We start from the raw sequence: 17,779 nt of genomic DNA, 5'->3' as shown, positions 1-17,779 counted from the left end.
TGCTACATATTGGACTCGGTAGAGTTCTCGGGAGGGGTCAATAACGTGATCCACAAACGAGCTTAAATTGGCATATTCAAAGTCGTTTTGGGTGGGAGTTTTCTTTCACTTGTAGTACGACAAATTCTCTGAAGATGCCTTTCAAGTCCAAGTTCCTTGATATTCGAGTTCCTGAAGGCCAGACTGATATCCTTTCCCTTCTGTTTGAATCTACCGAGTTTCCAAAGAAAAAGGAACAGCCTGTCCTCATTGATGGTATTTCTGGTAGGGTGATCACCTTTGCTGGTCTCATTGAACTAGTCGAAAAAATCACGGCTGGTCTGCAACATGAATTGAACTTCAAACCGGGTGATACTGTTGCGATATTCTCACCCAACCAGGTAATAATAACAATCGACAATTACCTATGTTGGTATTTGACTCGTTCTGATCCATCCACTAGGTTGACTACAGTGCAGTCATGTTCGGAGTTGTCGCGGCAGGTATGGAGGCAACATATGGGCAGCAAATATATTAATATTCATATGATAATATTTTTTTTTATAAGGTGGTACCGTCGCCCTGGTCAATGGTGCCTATAATGAAAATGAGCTTCATTATCATCTGCAAGAGGCTGATGCTACAGTGCTAATTTGCCACGAAGATAATATATCCATTGCGCTAAAAGCTGCTGATAAAGCTGGAATCCCACGCAACAGAGTGCTGCTATTCGGGGATAAGGCTGTCAACGGTGTTAAACCATACGCATCTGTACTTGTTGGGAACAGACGCGCCAAACATATCAAGTACTCAGCTGAACAAGCTAAGACTGCTACTGCATATTTGCCGTTTAGTTCAGGAACAACTGGTAGAGTATAGTATAAGCAGAGATCATTAATGCTGCATTGACTAAGAATATCCACCCCGACAGGTACCGCCAAAGGTGTGATGTTGACGTACGTGCAACGGTTTATCAAATTTGTCAGCCGATTGGTAGCGTCAAACTCATGTGTTCCATTTACGTAGCCACTCGAATATCACAGCAAATATCCTTCAGTTCACTGAGATCGAGGTCCAGCGCATTGATTTCAAGCAAGAAAAAATCATTGGTGTTTTACCTTTCTATCATGTGTATGTTTCACACGAAATTAAGTACAGTTGTTCGCCAATACTAATTTTAAGAACGATACAGGTTTGGATTGACCTGTTTACTGCAGGCACCTTTATATTGGGGAGTTCGTAAGTTCTACCAACTACTAAAAGAAAGGCGTGGCGCGCTTCTAATTGTATTGTTACAGCTGTCATCACACTTCCTCGATTTGAACTGACCAGCTTTTGTACCGCTATACAAAGCCATAGAATAACTATTGGTATTCTCGTTCCTCCCATTCTCATATTATTGGCTAAGCACCCTGATGTTGGAAATTACGACTTCTCTTCGCTTCGTGAAATCATCTGCGGTGCCGCGCCTCTCAGCGCCGAGCTTGCCAAAGATGTGTCGAGCAGACTTGGCGGGACTGTGGTCAAGCAAGGTTACGGAATGTCGGAAACATCGCCAGTGGCAATCATGGAAGAAACACATGATGTCCTTGAAGGTGAGAATAAGAAATATGCTATGATTGCATCCAACATGGTATACTGAAAGTGTGATGAAAAGGTTGTGTTGGTATTTTACTACCAAACATGGAAGCAAAAATTATAAATGAAAATGGAAATGGTGAGCGTTCGTTCATTATCGCATATGGAAAGGTTATACTATTTCTAACAAAGTGTTCGACTTACAGAAGTTGGAAATAATGAGAGAGGCGAACTGTGGATGAAAGGTATTTGTAGAGGACATGGCGTAGACGAGTTCCAACGAAGCGAAATGAATAACATATTTTATCAGGACCAAACATCATGTTGGGTTACATCAAGCGAAAGGAAGAAACGGCCAACACAGTTGACAAAGACGGGTATCTGCATTCTGGGGATGTTGCCATCAGAGACGACAATGGACGCTTTTATATTGTTGACCGTATTAAGGAATTGATCAAATATAAAGGCCTTCAAGTAGCTCCTGCTGAACTAGAGTCACTTCTCCTCAAGCATCCGAAGGTTATGGACTGTGCTGTTATTGGTGTGTACTCTGAAGAAAAGGTTACTGAGCTCCCCCGAGCTTATGTAGTTGTCCCAGAAAATGTTCCCAGAAACGAAAAAACTGCTCAAGAAATCCAAGACTATGTTATCAAGAGTGTTGTCGACTACAAAAGGCTTAGGGGCGGGATTGTCTTTATTGACGCGATTCCAAAGTTGGCGTCTGGAAAGGTAAGGCTTTTTAGACGAATAAAGTACAGTAACAGGAGAGACAATCTAAAGATTCTTCTATCAACAGATCCTTCGGCGTGTTTTAAGAGATCGGGCTGCTAATGAAGCCGTAGTCAAACCTAAACTTTAACTTGAGTACCAGAGTATTGGTCCTTTGATATACTAAGCTTTTGGATTCATTCATCTATAATAATTCGAGATTTATATTACATCGTTTTAACATGTAAAGAACGAATATGGAAAATATGGAAATGATATATGGGATTGCAGTACAGCTTTACAGCTTTGTGTCGAATAATAGCGGGTCGAGGAGATTTAAGCATGATTTGCAGTGACCGTCACTACGACGTAATTCCTACAATATCCATCTTAAATTTCGTCAAAGAACAAAGTCTGCTACTGAAACAGAAGGAAGTTGAAGCGCTAGTTGACAAACGTCGTGATGACTGGATACCAAAAGCTACAACGTAAATGATTCTTTGTTTAGCCTTTTCCAATGTCATTTCTGGGGTACCCATTCACAGAACTTTTACACCGCTGGTGAAAAAATGGCATCCAATAGATTTCAAAAGGTTTTATCTTCATTATTTAATTTAATGTTTTATCACGGGTATTCTTGAATTTGCAAAAGAATATGCATAGAGATTGGTCCTCCTCCTGCTCATACACTTAAGAAATATTGAATATACATTGTGAACTGACTTTCTGGCCGTATGTTTGCTTGCCTCTGGGTCCCCGCTTTGAATGGAGGCGACATACCCACGCCAATTTTGGCACCTCTGACGTTTTTTTTTGGGTGAACGCCAACACCAAATGCAGTGCGTTTCAAAAAAACCTAAAACGAAAGGGTGATATGAGTGCATTTTTTAACAACAGTTTTACTGATCAATGAACCTATATCAGCGTACTCCAGATTAAAACCAACCTTGATGGTAACATACAAGAAGCTCTTTCTCAAATTGTCGTGTTCAATGATATTATACAATGAAGTTTTCATTGGACACCACGTGATTATTTTCAAACCCAGAGTCATGCAGATGTTCAGCCAAGGGTTATAAAGGGTTTTATTTTCGCATGGCTATTCTGCTTTGTCTATTTTCAACAACTTAAAAAAGAAAAATATGTTTTCAGGATCTCGTCGTCAACCTACTGATTCTGGTGAGTAGGAAGCAGTCGATATGATGGAAAGTACTATGTTATTAATTGTGTTGATTGTGTCACGGGTAGAGCTCCAACGTGAGTTCGAATCTCGCAACGCTAACTTGAAGAGCACAGTCAACGACACTGTCGATGATATCAAGTCTAGCTTCAATCAAGCAAAGGATACTATGAGCTCAAGCACTCAGCCTACCCAAACTATTGAGCAAGCGAACCAAAGCTTCGGCTACAAAAAGCGCAGCTCTTTCTCCGAAAGATTCAATCAGAGCTCTTACAACACTGCCAGGCGCGATATGGCAGGTATTCATGCCTCTACTGCTGATGAATTTGAGAGTCTAGCTTCCAGAAATGACGACACATTTGCTCAAAATGCATTGACAGACAGATATTAGTAAAACTTCTTGTGTGAAATTTTGTTGGAGCTTTCTATTGATTGATGTGATGTAAATAAAGAGAAAACAAAATCAGAGCATAAAGCAGATCTTTTCGATATCTCTTATTGCTTCTGAGGAACAATCTTAAGAGAAAAGTCTACATGACCAACACCTTGAGTGATTGTGCTCATGCTTAAAATGTCAATTTCTGGTAATAGCAGTGTCAGTTATAACTTTGATATGTTGTAGGTGTGCATACGTAATAGACAGCTTACCGTCGCAAAAGTAATCTGCACATGTCTCGTAGGTAATGCCACCGCTGCTTTCGACCAAGAAGTTATTAACACCCTTTTGGGCCCATCGCTGCTTAACACTCTTAGCAGCTGCCTTCAAGCCGTCTCCAGTAAAATTATCCAACATAATGACATCGGCGCCAGCAGCAATGGCTTCGTCAGCTTCCTCTTCCGATTGACATTCCACTTCAATCTTGAGAGAAAAGCCAGCCACAGAGCGTGCAGCTTGTACAGCCTTTGTGATAGACCCATGGGCCCAAATATGATTGTCTTTAAGCATAACCATAGAGGATAAATCCATACGGTGAGTGTCCAAGCCACCAACAAGCACACCATACTTCTCAACCAAACGGAATCCTGTTTGATGAATTCAGGCGTCAGGGTGAGCTTTCATGCTATTCATATTATTATAATAAAGAATAAAGATTAACTAACCTGGGGTAGTTTTGCGAGTGGCAGCTATAACTCCCTTAAAACCGCGTTCCTTTTGCAACTGTGCAACTTTGTGAGCCCTAATTTCAATTAATCATCAGATAAACACCGTACTTGAATGATATTGTAACATTAACGTTATGAATTTGCTGAGACGTACTTGAGCGCTATTCCACTGCATCGAGATATAATATTTAAAGCGATTCGTTCACCAAGAAGTAAATGTCTTGCTTTGCCATAGACATGAGCAATGGCGATTTTGCCATCAGGATTGAGGTACTCACCCTCCTGGGCAGTCCACTCGACTCTAACATAAGGCAATGAGATATAATCCATCATAACCACTTTTGGTAAAGTTAACGTACTTGCAGTCCAGCTGCTTAAAGACTTCGTCAAAGAAGGGTACGCCTGCTAGAACACCTTCAGCTTTGCAATACAAAACGGCTTTCTGATCCGATTCGCCAACTACGTAGCCGCCATAATCAAATGAAGGTGTATCTTCTTGCAGCCATTGGGCAATTTGGGCTTTGTAACCATTTGGGAGCAAATGAGCGTGGGACGACATGTCAGAGTTAAAAAAAAGGTGCTGAAACAGGCGCGAGTGGCGGGAAATCAGGCTTTGAAAGATTCTACCCTTTTGGTTACACCAGCTCATCATTTCTGGAAAGAGGCCATCCGCTTTTTTTTCTTTTCTTTTGGCCCTTGAAACTCTCCCCAACATACCCTAATCATTCAATACCCTAGTAAACGTTAATTGCAATGTCGCAGGACGAGATCTCACAGGTGCTTGAGGCTTTACAGAAACAAATACATGAGCTTTCCAATGAAAATACTAAGGTAAGCTACCTAATAGCACTGTCCGATAGTTCGTATGTTCGGTTTGCGGAAGACATTTGGGCTCATCAAATGCCATTACAACTATAGCTGCGCGGTCATCTTGAAGAAAATGAATCTGCTCATACGCAAGTTACCAATGAATACGATTATCTTACAAAGGTACCACATAATTTGACTTTCTACTTGTCAGCTATGAAACATGGCAATGCTATCTATCGAGCCTAACTTTCTTTCTATCAGAAATATAATACAATATCTCAAGAAATTAGTACCTATCGCAATACACAAGCTAGAATGGAAAACCAAATCTATAACTTAGACCAAGATCTTGTGGCAGCACGAAAAGAAGCACAGTCACTCACTAAGGCAAAGAAGGATGCTGAGAAAAAGCTGACAGTAGAAGTATGCTTCACACCTAAGGACACATCTGAAAAAAAAATGATCGCACTTAGCTCATTATGCATTGGTATCTTTTAGATGGAAAATTTTGAAAACGACCGCGTCAAGTGGCAACAGAGAGAAGCTGATTTATACAACCAAATCAGATCCATTAGTGCAGCTAATGGTGATCCCAGAACACCACGCCGAAGAAGTATTACGGCCAATAGTTTAGGCGCTGGATCCTTACAACAGTATGGGTCGTCTCTTGGCAATATATGTAAGCTATTGTCTTTTTTGAGATGGCATGTATTATAATTGTATTCTAATCATCTGTCATGACATCTTAGCCGAGGTCAGTCCGACGCCATCTATGTCGACACCTCATGCTAATGGTTCCGTCGGAGAGATCGGAACGCCAAAGCTTGCAGTAATAGATTCTAGTTTTGCTAGAGAAGCGAAAATCGCCTCCAGAACCATTAAAGCTCAAGACAAGCTTATTTCAGACCTCAAAGCAGAAGTCGAAAAGCAAAAGAACGCTGTTCAGGAAAATGTATCACAGCTCCAGCTACAGTCCCTGAAAATGAAGCATTTAGAACATGAAATTACCAATGTAAAACAGCTAAATAGATCTTTGATGGAGGATAATGAGAGCTACCAGATGCTACTACACGAAAAAACAATGAACGGCGAAATCATGCTCAACTCGTTCATGCAGGTAAGATTACTGTCCAAATAGATTGAGTGGCTGATCATTTATGGGTCTTGAAATTTAACCTTCTCTTTCAGTCTTCTGATGCATCTAACAAGGAGAAGGAAATTGGCCATCAAGATGTACAGCCGCAACCTAGTCAAAGCACGACCACTGGGCTCAACTTAGCTGCCGAATTGAACATGGCTTCGGGGCCAACTGGCTGGGAGACAAATGAGAGAGAGCAAGATGAAAAAGATGCAAATATTAAGAGTACGTTGAAATGGACATTTGAATGCGTTCGGCTTATATATACATTTACTGACCTTCAAATTTCCTTTGTGGATTAGAACTCAACGAAGAGGTTAAGACACTACAAGACACAAATCGAGCCCTTCAACTTTACATGAACAAGATCTTGATGAAGATTGTAACAGACAAACAGTTGTTAGACGTACTAAGTATCGATGCGCCTAAACCAAAGACTCCCGAACCAGAGCCAAAGGCACTCCCAAAAGTCAGTGGTCCAATGCCTTCTAAAACTACGTCCACCGGTTATACTGGAAAGTCGAGTGACAATCGTGCGCAACGACGTCGAACTATCTCATATTGGGGATCTCGTGCATCTAATCCTGCTGTCGCTGCTCTGGCAGAAGTTGAGGAGAAAGCCAATGACAATGTTAGCAAAGCAGACACATCAATTCCTATTGCTGAACCGATTGCAGCTGAGAAGAATCTGAGGAGACATAGCACTCTGTCGGAGAAAGCAAATGGAAATGCTGGAAGTTGGGCTAAAACCTTGCGAAGGATGACTGTCATGGGTTGGTCAAACAACCCAGCCAAACCTGATTCAAGTGAAGACTGGAGTGATAAGGAGCAGGATGCTTCTTCTCTTCAAGTTTCCCGCTCAGGAAGTTCATCACCTTCACTTAGACGTAGCGGTGAAAGAGATTCTCTAGGAACACTTGAAGAAGAATAAACTAGTACCATCATGAGTGAATAGTCGCTCGTGAATTTGCTGTATATCACATACAGCGTTACAGGCTACGTTTTACTTTTTTGTCATGCTGTTGGTGTCGCGGTGTATGTGCACGATTCCTCTTACTTCATACCTTCCTTCACCTACTTTTTACACCATACCTCATAATAGACGTACTTTATAAATCATATACGTTTGCGACATATTACTGTATTGTTCAGTTCACTGACCAACCAGATGTTTACTGGGTAGGTAGACAAAGAAAGCATATTTTAGGGTTGAGGCATAGGTGACCGGAGTTTCCTCCATAAAGCTGCCTTTTGTGATCGCTACAAATTGAAACTCTCTGTCAATAATGCCTACATCGCCGCCGGGGACTCCAAATGGTGACCCGCGAGCCTCATCTTCTACGCCAAAACTAACAGCGCTGGCAGGGTCTCCTCATATCACAGCAACTTTGCCGCCCAGACAACCAACAGCTCCTAACTATATCAGAGAGCATGCATTCAAAGATGAATCTCACTTGATGGGAGGATCTCCGCACAGATCAAATTCTGGGAGCCGGCCTGCTTCATCACACTCAGGCTCATCGCAAGGAAGATCGTTAAATCGTATACTTAGTGGCGGCCACAGCCGACGACAGTCTGCGTTTGCCAATTTCAGTACAATGAGTGAAACATCGTTGCCCTGGACAACGAAAGATATCGGTTTCAATGCAATCTCGGGTTTGTTCAAAGTTTATCTATAGCCTTCGACACTGTAAACGGAGAAAGCAACTAACAATGATATGATGTACAATACAGGTGTATTAAACGATCCTGGCAAACGAAGTGTTCAACCGCCAAAAGCAAGAAAAGCTGAGATTCCACCTGTATCGCACGCGTCCATACCCAAGGTCAAAAGCTCCGATTTTGATTCCTATATAAACTACATATCCAACGTGTACCAACGTTACCATCAGAACAAGACGCAAGGTACCGAGGGAACGCCTAATATTTCATCAACCGATACTCAATTCAGCACTCTTCCACCATTGTTAGAGGATGGTCACGACAAAAGCAACGAATCCATTCCTGGAATTGGCCGTAATCCGTATGGTATACCCAACATTATGTCCCTTGAGAACCTGGATGACCTGGAGCTTTCGCCAAACCTTCAGTCACAGGAATACGACATGCCCATGCTTGAAAATGTTCCATCCATCTTCTTTGAGCCAAATTTTCAGTTGGAAAATCCTCGAACTTTTGACGCGGTCTGTGAAGGAGCGGATATCGTAGGGCATAGTGGACCTAATCCACCTACAAGCACAAACAGCATCTTACAAGAAAAGCTGTCTCATTACCTAGATACGGTCGAAGTTCATTTGATTCAAGAAATATCCAAACGATCTGCCCAATTTTTCGAAGCCCTTTCAAACTTACAAGCATTGCATCAAGAAACGTTGGATTGTGTATCACAGATCCATTCTATTCGGCAGAACATGAAGGAAACTCAGCAGCAGCAATGTGAATCGGGGTTGAAGGTGGTATCCTTACAGCGTCGTCGAACAAACATTGGATTATTATATAATGGCATTCAGATGGTCAAGGAAATACGATCATCCCAACCAATGATTCAAATATTGTTAAATCAAGGAGACTTCTTTGCGGCATTGGATTTGATTGATGATGCAAAATCAAAGCTGTCTGGGAGCGACTCCACTGATTACGAAGATGATGGTGAAGATGCTTCCGCCAAGCAGGACACAACAGTAGTACGGCGACCTCAAATTGGAAATTCGAAATTAGTACCAAAGCTGGATATGCAGGCTGTTCGAGCTTTGTTGAATTTTTCTTCCCAACTAGACGAAATGTATATTGCTGTGGGAAATATCATGGAACACGACTTCATTAACAGCCTTGTTAGCGACTTCACCATGTATATAGATGGGTTGGACATGGATGCAGCATCGCAAGGAATTCTCGTTTCTGTTCTCACTTCCGCAACATCCAGAACATATGGGTCAGTTCGCTCACCATCAATGCTGGAGACCACCCGTTCAAAAGACTTTGATTTGTTGAAAGATCGTATCGCTCCTGCTACAATGGGATTAGTACGATCGAAACAAGTGAAGAGGTCTCTACATATATACCGGGAGCGACTATTGAGCGAGCTGAAAGCCAGTATTACGAAGGTATGCCTCGACAGAGTATTCCTTTTTCCCCATGGCGAAAACTAATCATTTTGTACCCATTAGCAATACCCTCTGCCATTTGCGGATGCATCTGAAGCTAATGAACAAGATATAGGCACCGCGAAAGAAAGCAGGTATTTGTTGTTGATTTTGAATCGTATTTTCTTTGCAAGAGCCTTGATGAACTAACCCTTCAAGAAGCGGATTGTCTAAGCAACTTAAATCCATGCCATTCGATAATTTCTTCAAGACTTTGATTGCCATATACGCTGTCATCATAGCGGCGATTGAGAGGTCCATTGGCTATCATTCGATATTGAAAGAACTGTTTGACGATGCCCAATCACGACATCTGTTTCATGACTATGATCCACACTCATATACCAGTCCTACGCAAAACCAAATGTCCTCTCCACCGCATGAGAAAAGCCATGGAGTTGTTGTGAATGACTTGATCCAAGATTCAAACTCTACCATCTTCGCCGTTGCAGATATGGGGCATGTCCGTTGTGCAAAACTTGTTGGCGCGCGCGCCGATCAAAATGCTCAACTCAATCCAACCGATTTTTACCGATTCTTTGACGCTACCTGGGCATTCATCAACAGTAGCGAGAAAATGTGTGGTCGGACGAGCTTTGGTCTTCGAGGGGCTATTATTTCGCAGGTACAGTATCGTAAGCTATTTTTAGTTAGTAAAAAATGGATGGATGAATTCTGATATTGTTCGTACCAAATAGACAAAGGCATTCATCAATAATTTCCACATGGAACGGACAAAGCAGGAAGCGCTTCTTATCGAGAACGAGCAATGGAGTTCCACCGAAGTGCCACAAGACTTCCAAGATATCATTGGACGGATAAGTGCTGTGGCAGGCGCAAAGGATCTTGACAAAAAGTTCATGACGGAGACTTTCTTTCCTGCTGCTGACAGCAATACTGGACAGTCTTCCGGAGCCGTCAAAAACCAATCCGAGCCTACCAAGTTCCTTCACATTGGTGACCAAAGCTATTTTGTTGTTGGATGTAGCTTGCTCATCATCAAGATGATGGAAGATTATATCAAGTGTATGATCAGATTAGACGGCATGACAGTCGATATAATGCAAAAGATGATAGAACTGCTCAAGGTAAACGATATGCAGCCATTGTACGATCTTCAGATAGTTTGGCTGTTACTGACGTTTGTGTGCACATAGCTATTCAACTCAAGAGTCTGTCAAGTCATTCTCGGTGCCGGTGCGATGCGTTCAGCTGGACTCAAAAATATATCGGCAAGGCATCTTGGTAAGTTTTTTGAGTTCCTTAGAAGGGCTCCAAGGGTTCAAAGCATAAACTAACCATGATTTTAGCCTTGGCGTCACAATCGGTCGGTATCATGATAACGTTAATACCTCTGTTGAAAGAATGTGTACGACGATGCATAGCCGAGAAACAAGTCGTCTTATTATCTGAATTCGATCGAATGCTCAAGGATTACCAAAATCACCAAGGAGAAATCCATGCTAAACTTATCGCTATTATGAACGAAAGATTCGATGTGCATATGAAGTCTATGCAGGTACGTGTATTATGTCTTAATGGAGTGACTATATGCGATTCAAGAACTGACTCAAGGTGCAACAGACAATGAATTGGGATGCACCGAACAGAAATGCCAAATCCCCTAGTGCATACATGGAAACATTAGTAAAAGAAACCACTACGCTACACAAAGTTCTGAACAAATATCTTCCACCTCATGACTTGAAGGTATACCGACTTTCATGGCTGCCTTTGTAAAATTTCTTACCGAATGGACTAACAAACTCGTTATGTGCATCCTAGTTTGTCATGGATCAAGTCTTTTCATCCTTTGCTAATCAATTAGCACAAGAATACAGCAGATTGACTGTAACAACGGCGGCTGGAAAGGAAAGGTAAGTACACAACAATCAATGTCGGCATCCTCATATTGTAAGGCTTATGCGTACTCTTTTCAATGCAGGGTCATTGGTGATGCTCAGTACTTTATCGATAAATTATCAGCTCTGGAGCATACTCAAGCGCCCTCATCATCCATCGCCGAAGCAGCGCAGCAACTAACGCTGGCTACTCCCCCGAAGAATACTCCAAAGTTGGACGCTTCATGATTATATTCCCCATACCAACACTGATACGCTTAAGAACATAGCTTCTGCTTTATCATTTCCCAGTCTTTCACTTTACAAGAGTTTGAGGATATTAATCTTCGCTATGAATGTACATTTTGCAGTATCTAGAATTTAACCCTTAACATGAGTGACCCACCACCATATAGAAAATAATCATATTCATCAAAACAGACATCATGCAAATTGGAGAACTCCAATCTACTTACTGAGCAATACCTTCATGATTCAATTTATACAACAACTTTGTAATCGCACGAGAAAATGAGGGCTTATGGAGATTTAGATTATTTTTTAAAGGCATTTTTATTACCGCTTAGTCTTGCATACTGTGCAGTATCAAGCAAGAATATAACAAGTCTACAAATTTAAAACTACATTGACTAAAATCTTGGAAGATCCTCGTCGTATAGCCCTTACCATATCAACATTTCTTCAAACTTACTGTAGATAGAAATTTTGTTAATACACATGTAATGTTGAGACGGAAAAAATTGCACAAAGCAAAGAGCGTCTACTATGGTCAAGTGTGCTTGTTCAGTTTAGCGATGGAGATTTTCTTCAAGAATTGTCAGAAGCAGAACTGGCGTGTTCGAAATTCCATATTTCATCATTGAAGCGTCACTTTTGACCACAGTAGCTCGATGCAGCAAGAATGAAAAGTATGAGATGCTTACCATTTACGATCGCCACTGAACAGGCTTTGAAAGCATTGAGCATTTCTCCTTTCCATATAGTCTGAGTGAGATCTAAATTCAAGAATGTATTAGAATTATGTTGGTAAAGATGAGACCGCGAAGGCTAGAGCATGGTAGACGATGTCAGATGGTGGTGCATGTTTACTGATTCTAATCATCTTTTTTCATGATTATTTCTATAAGCAAATCGTCATACGGGTGCGCCCCAAATTCTTGGGGCTCGTCTACTATGCTCTTCGCCATAGTAAAAGTGAAGACAAATACCTTATATGGATCGGATGGATGAGCAACTTGCTAAGCCAATGCTATTGAAATCTGAGGTGAAAAGGTTAGAACATACGTAATAATCAAATGAATGATGCGAAGGATGGTCTAGGAGAACGACTCAGAATCGAGGAATTCCATTGGTTGTTCCACATGGCATCTTCAGGATTAAAGATATATTGTTGTCTCATCAACGTTGAAAGGTCTATATTATTATATTAAGAAATTTGTGTTGCTTACCATTTAGTTGCTTTGATAGCGAAATCTGTAAGTTGCGAAGATGCAGACCATTTTTATATGCGACACGCGAAAAAATTTTTTAGTCAAAGAAACGTGGTCACGGGCCAAGCCACTGCAGTGAAGCGGAATCTCAAATTCGGCAAAGGACAGTCCCTCCAAGGCCTCTTCACAATGTACCATCCAACAAGAGGCGGCGTACGAGGCGGTCAGGATCAGGTAGGCGCATCGACTAATGAGATATGTTGAGTTCAAAAATATGCTAATATTTGTCTAAAACAGTTTACCTGGGAGTCAGTGAAAGATGACAAGTTTCGTGAAAACTACCTTGGCCATTCTCTAATGGCACCGGTCGGGCGTTGGCAGCAAGGTAAACATTGATTACGTTCCGTATTTCGTTTATCGGTTGGTGAAAAGCTAAATATATTTGTACATTAGGCAAGGATTTGACTTGGTATGCTAAGGATAAAAATTCAGAAGAGGCAAAGAAAAGGGCGGCGGCGGAGGAACTGCGGCGAATAAAGGAAGCAGAAGCTGATGCACTAGCTGTTGCTTTGGGTGGCAAGAAAAAGAACACCGGGAGTGGAAATGTCACTCAACAAGACCTCAAGAATGCTTTGAAAATGAACGACGAAGATCAAGATCCTACTATGGAAGACAAGGGCCTTGGATACGGACAGTAAGTGATAACAAGTAATATTTAACAGCCTACATCAGATAATTAAGACAAACTCTATCAGTAATGCAAATAATCGTATGGCGCAATCATCAGGTGCTTCTAGGGAAGTCTTGCCTGGCTCGTCATCGAACGCCATACCTATTAATTATACCGCTAGACCACAGCTTGACCAACGCCAAGATGGTTCTGACGAGGAAGATAGTAAAAGCAGACGAAAAGAAAAGAAGAGCAAAGATAAGAAGAAGCGAAAGAAGCACTCACATAAGCACAAGCACAGCCGTAAACATTCTCGTGATCTGTATAGTGATGAAAGCGAAGATGATCGACACTATAAAAACCGTGTTCGAGACGAACGCGGCCGCCCAGCCCGACGAGATGATACAATTGTGGATAAGTCAAGCAAAATCTCATCAACGAATAGAAAACATGAATCTCGTAGCAGAAGTCCACGTAGGCGTAGTAGGAGTCCGCGCAGGTACAGCAGAAGCCCTCGCAGAAGTTCTCACACACACGGCAAACGCCATCGCAGTATAAGCCCAGCCGACAAGCAGAGAAAGAGCAGCCCAAGCCCATCTCGTAGAGATATCAGCTCACCATCATCTAGACGGCAAAGGGAATCAAGCTTGAGTCCCGATCGATCATCGCGGCAAAGGCGGCGTAGTAGAGATACCTATCGTCGCCGCCGGTCATCATATAGCAGATCTCCTTCGCGGGGGCGAACTATGACAAGACGCGATGCATGAATATAGCGCTTTAAATGTGATATAGTACTACCCTCTCCCAGAAATTCGCACACCCAACTACATCTAATCATCATGTTGGATATACATCTTTAGCCCTTGTAAATTTGTTACAAAGTGATAGACACAATCATCATCAAATTATTGTTAAAATTTCAGTTTCATTTGTTTCAAAACGTACAATTTTTGAGATGTTGGTATGAGCGCATTAATAGAGTGATTGCAAAAATCAGAAAAATTTAAAATACAAGTTTGTTCTAAAAAAAAAATGGGTCTAAGTTGTCTTTTTGGGTTTCTTTGCGTCTTTGGGTCTATATTTAAGACGATTTGCCTGTCGACGATATTAGATAAAATGGAATAGATGCGAGCGCATTCATAGCAGATTTTTACTTACCTTAACTGCATTTTCAACATCCGTTTGCAACTGAAATTTATTTGTGTCTTCAAATCGCTGGGTGTTCTTTGTCTTGATTTTTTTGACTTTACCACGATCATAGTCCACATCGTAAGCATCAACGCGCTTCTTTCTTCCTTGACCACGTCGAAGAGCTGCTTCTCGATCCGCCTCGTTGACTGGTGTTCCAATGTCCATATCGTCACCATCCCAGCGAGTGATTGCATCCGTTCCAAATTGACCTTTTCTTGTACCAACACCAAAGATGTCTTTTTTAACGGTTTCGCTCTGTCCCATGGCAGCTTCAAGTTGAATGACAGCATCTAATTTAGCACGCTTGTCATCCATTTTGTCGTTGTAATTCACAACTACTGCGGATGATGAGGCGACCGTCGGTAGTGCAGCAGCAGCTGATATCGCAGCCTTGAGCTTATTTTGTTCCTCCAGCTTATCTTCATCCACCTCTGGGGCTTGCTTAGTTACTTGATTCAATTCGTGCACAGCCTTTTCAATTTCAGCACTAGGTCCGGACAGGTCACCTTGGTCAAGTTTAAATTCTTCTGTGCTGGCTTGCGCGTTTTCTTGTTGACGAGCAAGTCTTGCCTCTTCAATCTTCTGTTTACGAAGTAGCTTGCGTTCCTTGTTCGTCATCATCTTTGGAGATGCCTTTGTTTCGCTCACCGGTTTTTGCGGTACGGCTGAAGCCGTTTTTGCAAAATCCTTTCTGCTAATTTTGACTCCAAGCATATCCGACACCTCGCTACTTTCCAGATCGGGAGTCTGATTGTTTTCTCGGACTGCCATTGTCTCCTTCACCTTTGTCTTTTTCTTGGGTTCCTTCTTGTCAGTGGTGTCTTTGCTGGTACCATTTTTCAGTTCAGATTTTTCCAGGCCATAAAACAGTATATATGCCTTTTGATTTAGAACGGTTTGAGTGCTAACTTGCTGAACCTGCATTCACTGGCGTTAGTATTGTAGCATTTGATATTAATGCCCATTATGTAACTTACAGAAGTATCATTCATGCAGTACCACAGTCCATTTGAGCTCTTTATATATGCAACATAGTGGCCAGAATGCGTCGTAGCTCCAGAATGTACAATGACTGCCAATAACTTATGAATACCAGGAACATTTTTTTCTTGTCCTTCCGTCATATGTGGCCGGATATCGAGTTGCTCTTTATATGTGATCATCTTATCGACCTTGCTAATGTGGCCGTCTTGGAATGAGAACCTCTTGAGATGAATGGTCAAAGTCTTTGGTGCCTTATAGATTGTCAGTTTCTTTCTGGCAGTAACTTTGTCATCACAGCTGAAAGGACAAACTTCAGTTAGCCTCAAATCAAGACACTGCATTACGAATGAAGTGTAACATACTTTTCACAATGGTATTTGTTGTCGTCGCTCATTTGATGAAAGTTTGTAAACTCATCAAGGGCTCGTGACAAGGATTTGCCGCTGTGAATGTCTACACTCAAATCCAAGAAAGCTTCAAAAGACTTGGTAATATTCTTGCATCGGAAGCACTCAATTTGGCTTTGTAGATACCCTCCAAAAACTTGATACAGAAATGTTGTTTCTTGGCTTCGTTGATCTATCATGCTAAATGAAATTATCAGAAACCACATCGATCCGTATCCGCTTTCACCCAAAATGAGATGGCTTTACCCATGAGCATCCAAACAACATTTTTGGGCCGCCTGCAGCAAATGTCTCAAGAATTCATGCGCATCCTCCTGCCTTCCTGGCTTCAAAGTACTTGCAATAGCTGAAGTGATGTCAGATTATACTGTACTGCATATGCCATTGAAGCGAATAAAGTCTGCTTACCTCTAATTTTACCAACAAGTTTGGTGGGTGATATGGAATTATCAACAGTGTTATCAGGTACTCTTTCCAATGCTTGTTTGACGTGCTGCTCAAGTGCACATAAGACACAAAAGTCATGAAATTTGCCTTGTGTGACGGATCAGCCACTCGACTCATTAATTCTACATGTTTGAATTACTCTAACTTACATGATCTTCCATGCTGTTCAGATAAAAGGTATTGAGCAAATGCGGGTACATATGTTAAGGCTTGGAGGGTGGAGGAAAGAAAGCATGTGTTGCCGAGGTTCTGAATGCCTAAGCCAACTGGTTGGATATTTTTCCAGGTTAATTGAAGTCGACTTGGATCAAAGAGCTGCTTCGCTGCTCTTTCAAACCCATTTTCATCCACTAGAGCAATGTGGTCGAACGATTCTTCGTCCTCTGCACCGTTGCTCGGTAAGGAACCTGCTTTCAGCTGCGTCTCATTGATTGGAGTGTACTTTTTTCTTAGAGCTTCCATTTTGTGATCGGGCTGTCGTGCTTCCCGAAAAACGATCTCTCTAGCCAGTAATGCGGCAACATTGTTGCGTTTTGACAAGCTTGTGTCCAGGATCGCAGACGGTTGCATGGCCATTGCTAGAGGTTAGTTGATCTCCGTTCAATTTTTTTTAAAAATCCCAGTTGTAGCGCAGTCACTTCCCATTGAGGCGGGCAGAAATTCTTTTGTTCAAGGCATGACTCTTATTATGGACAGTATGGTTCCAACGAAGAGCGGCATCTCCTTAAAAGCAGAACCTTAGGTCCTACATTGTCTTCCATATACTGTTTATTAACAATTATTTTGCGCCAATACAAAAATAAATTAAGATCACGATATCAGAGCAGAGAGCCTGAAAATTTATTTTCGAAATCATTAGTAACTTAAGCATGGCAGGAGTAACAGATTCAAACAGATATACTCACAGATAAGATAGAGGAGATATAGGTGGTTTTGAAAGGCAATCGTCAGAAAATGAATGAAATGCAAAACATAGAAAACTACACATACCCTCCTCCGAAGGATCATTGGTATTCCTGGCCTAACCAGGGTGCCAGCCGCCGCATCGTGTTCGGATGGGCGGGGCGAGTAAGTTCCTTTGAGAGAAAACAGGATTAGTGCTGTGAAATATCTGAACTTCTGATAGGAAGTTAAAACTTACGTGGTGA

The 17,779-nt window shown here is 41.7% G+C and overlaps 6 protein-coding genes across 6 annotated transcripts; 4 read left to right on the top strand and 2 right to left on the bottom strand.

The window, feature by feature from the left end:
• Nucleotides 1-3,888: 3,888 nt before the first annotated feature.
• K450DRAFT_255615 (uncharacterized protein) lies at nucleotides 3,889-5,132 on the bottom strand. The gene is made up of 5 exons (XM_051591370.1): nucleotides 4,909-5,132; nucleotides 4,704-4,850; nucleotides 4,547-4,623; nucleotides 4,094-4,468; nucleotides 3,889-4,026 (listed from the first exon to the last, which is right to left on the bottom strand). The coding sequence occupies exons 1-5, from the start codon at nucleotides 5,106-5,108 to the stop codon at nucleotides 3,941-3,943; spliced, it is 885 nt and encodes a 294-aa protein (XP_051441679.1). The 5' UTR covers nucleotides 5,109-5,132; the 3' UTR covers nucleotides 3,889-3,940.
• A 119-nt stretch (nucleotides 5,133-5,251) lies between these two features.
• Nucleotides 5,252-7,630, top strand: K450DRAFT_255610 (uncharacterized protein). Its single transcript, XM_051591369.1, has 7 exons — nucleotides 5,252-5,380; nucleotides 5,468-5,539; nucleotides 5,621-5,782; nucleotides 5,858-6,038; nucleotides 6,109-6,476; nucleotides 6,548-6,722; nucleotides 6,800-7,630. The coding sequence occupies exons 1-7, from the start codon at nucleotides 5,303-5,305 to the stop codon at nucleotides 7,426-7,428; spliced, it is 1,665 nt and encodes a 554-aa protein (XP_051441678.1). The 5' UTR covers nucleotides 5,252-5,302; the 3' UTR covers nucleotides 7,429-7,630.
• A 150-nt stretch (nucleotides 7,631-7,780) lies between these two features.
• K450DRAFT_255605 (uncharacterized protein) lies at nucleotides 7,781-12,016 on the top strand (the record flags this gene model as incomplete). The annotated part of the gene is made up of 10 exons (XM_051591368.1): nucleotides 7,781-8,153; nucleotides 8,232-9,601; nucleotides 9,665-9,735; nucleotides 9,803-10,265; nucleotides 10,339-10,728; nucleotides 10,798-10,885; nucleotides 10,951-11,159; nucleotides 11,225-11,350; nucleotides 11,426-11,517; nucleotides 11,586-12,016. The coding sequence occupies 10 exons, from the start codon at nucleotides 7,784-7,786 to the stop codon at nucleotides 11,728-11,730; spliced, it is 3,324 nt and encodes a 1,107-aa protein (XP_051441677.1). The 3' UTR covers nucleotides 11,731-12,016.
• Nucleotides 12,017-13,080: 1,064 nt separating this feature from the next.
• Nucleotides 13,081-13,747, top strand: K450DRAFT_255596 (uncharacterized protein). The gene is made up of 4 exons (XM_051591367.1): nucleotides 13,081-13,166; nucleotides 13,230-13,317; nucleotides 13,386-13,626; nucleotides 13,720-13,747. Exons 1-4 carry the CDS (start codon nucleotides 13,122-13,124, stop codon nucleotides 13,727-13,729), a joined length of 384 nt encoding a protein of 127 aa, XP_051441676.1. The 5' UTR covers nucleotides 13,081-13,121; the 3' UTR covers nucleotides 13,730-13,747.
• K450DRAFT_255595 (uncharacterized protein) lies at nucleotides 13,333-14,504 on the top strand. The gene has a single exon (XM_051591366.1). The coding sequence runs from the start codon at nucleotides 13,704-13,706 to the stop codon at nucleotides 14,367-14,369; it is 666 nt and encodes a 221-aa protein (XP_051441675.1). The 5' UTR covers nucleotides 13,333-13,703; the 3' UTR covers nucleotides 14,370-14,504.
• A 303-nt stretch (nucleotides 14,505-14,807) lies between these two features.
• Nucleotides 14,808-17,332, bottom strand: K450DRAFT_192241 (uncharacterized protein; the record flags this gene model as incomplete). The annotated part of the gene is made up of 6 exons (XM_051584464.1): nucleotides 16,781-17,332; nucleotides 16,593-16,718; nucleotides 16,431-16,530; nucleotides 16,140-16,364; nucleotides 15,771-16,074; nucleotides 14,808-15,711 (listed from the first exon to the last, which is right to left on the bottom strand). Coding segments are annotated over exons 1-6 (2,085 nt in total), but the record flags the coding sequence as incomplete, so codon positions are not given.
• Nucleotides 17,333-17,779: the final 447 nt, after the last annotated feature.

This window comes from Umbelopsis ramanniana, assembly GCF_025399195.1.
Source record: "Umbelopsis ramanniana AG unplaced genomic scaffold K450scaffold_60, whole genome shotgun sequence".
Classification (NCBI taxonomy): Eukaryota; Fungi; Mucoromycota; class Umbelopsidomycetes; order Umbelopsidales; family Umbelopsidaceae; genus Umbelopsis; species Umbelopsis ramanniana.
This window is presented reverse-complemented; position numbering and strand designations above follow the sequence as displayed.

Bases quoted from the DNA above. Each gene is read 5' to 3' on its own strand.
- K450DRAFT_255615 (XM_051591370.1), bottom strand. From the start codon at position 5,108: ATGTCGTCCCACGCTCATTTGCTCCCAAATGGTTACAAAGCCCAAATT. The intron at 4,624-4,703 runs GTACGTCTCAGC...AATTGAAATTAG, and splicing joins TGCAGTGGAATAGCGCTCAA to GGCTCACAAAGTTGCACAGT. The intron at 4,027-4,093 runs GTAAGCTGTCTA...TGCTATTACCAG, and splicing joins TGCAGATTACTTTTGCGACG to AAATTGACATTTTAAGCATG.
- K450DRAFT_255610 (XM_051591369.1), top strand. From the start codon at position 5,303: ATGTCGCAGGACGAGATCTCACAGGTGCTTGAGGCTTTACAGAAACAA. The intron at 5,540-5,620 runs GTACCACATAAT...TCTTTCTATCAG, and splicing joins AATACGATTATCTTACAAAG to AAATATAATACAATATCTCA. The intron at 6,723-6,799 runs GTACGTTGAAAT...TTTGTGGATTAG, and splicing joins AAAAGATGCAAATATTAAGA to AACTCAACGAAGAGGTTAAG.
- K450DRAFT_255596 (XM_051591367.1), top strand. From the start codon at position 13,122: ATGTACCATCCAACAAGAGGCGGCGTACGAGGCGGTCAGGATCAG. The intron at 13,167-13,229 runs GTAGGCGCATCG...TGTCTAAAACAG, and splicing joins TACGAGGCGGTCAGGATCAG to TTTACCTGGGAGTCAGTGAA. The intron at 13,318-13,385 runs GTAAACATTGAT...TTTGTACATTAG, and splicing joins GGTCGGGCGTTGGCAGCAAG to GCAAGGATTTGACTTGGTAT.
- K450DRAFT_255595 (XM_051591366.1), top strand. From the start codon at position 13,704: ATGGCGCAATCATCAGGTGCTTCTAGGGAAGTCTTGCCTGGCTCGTCA.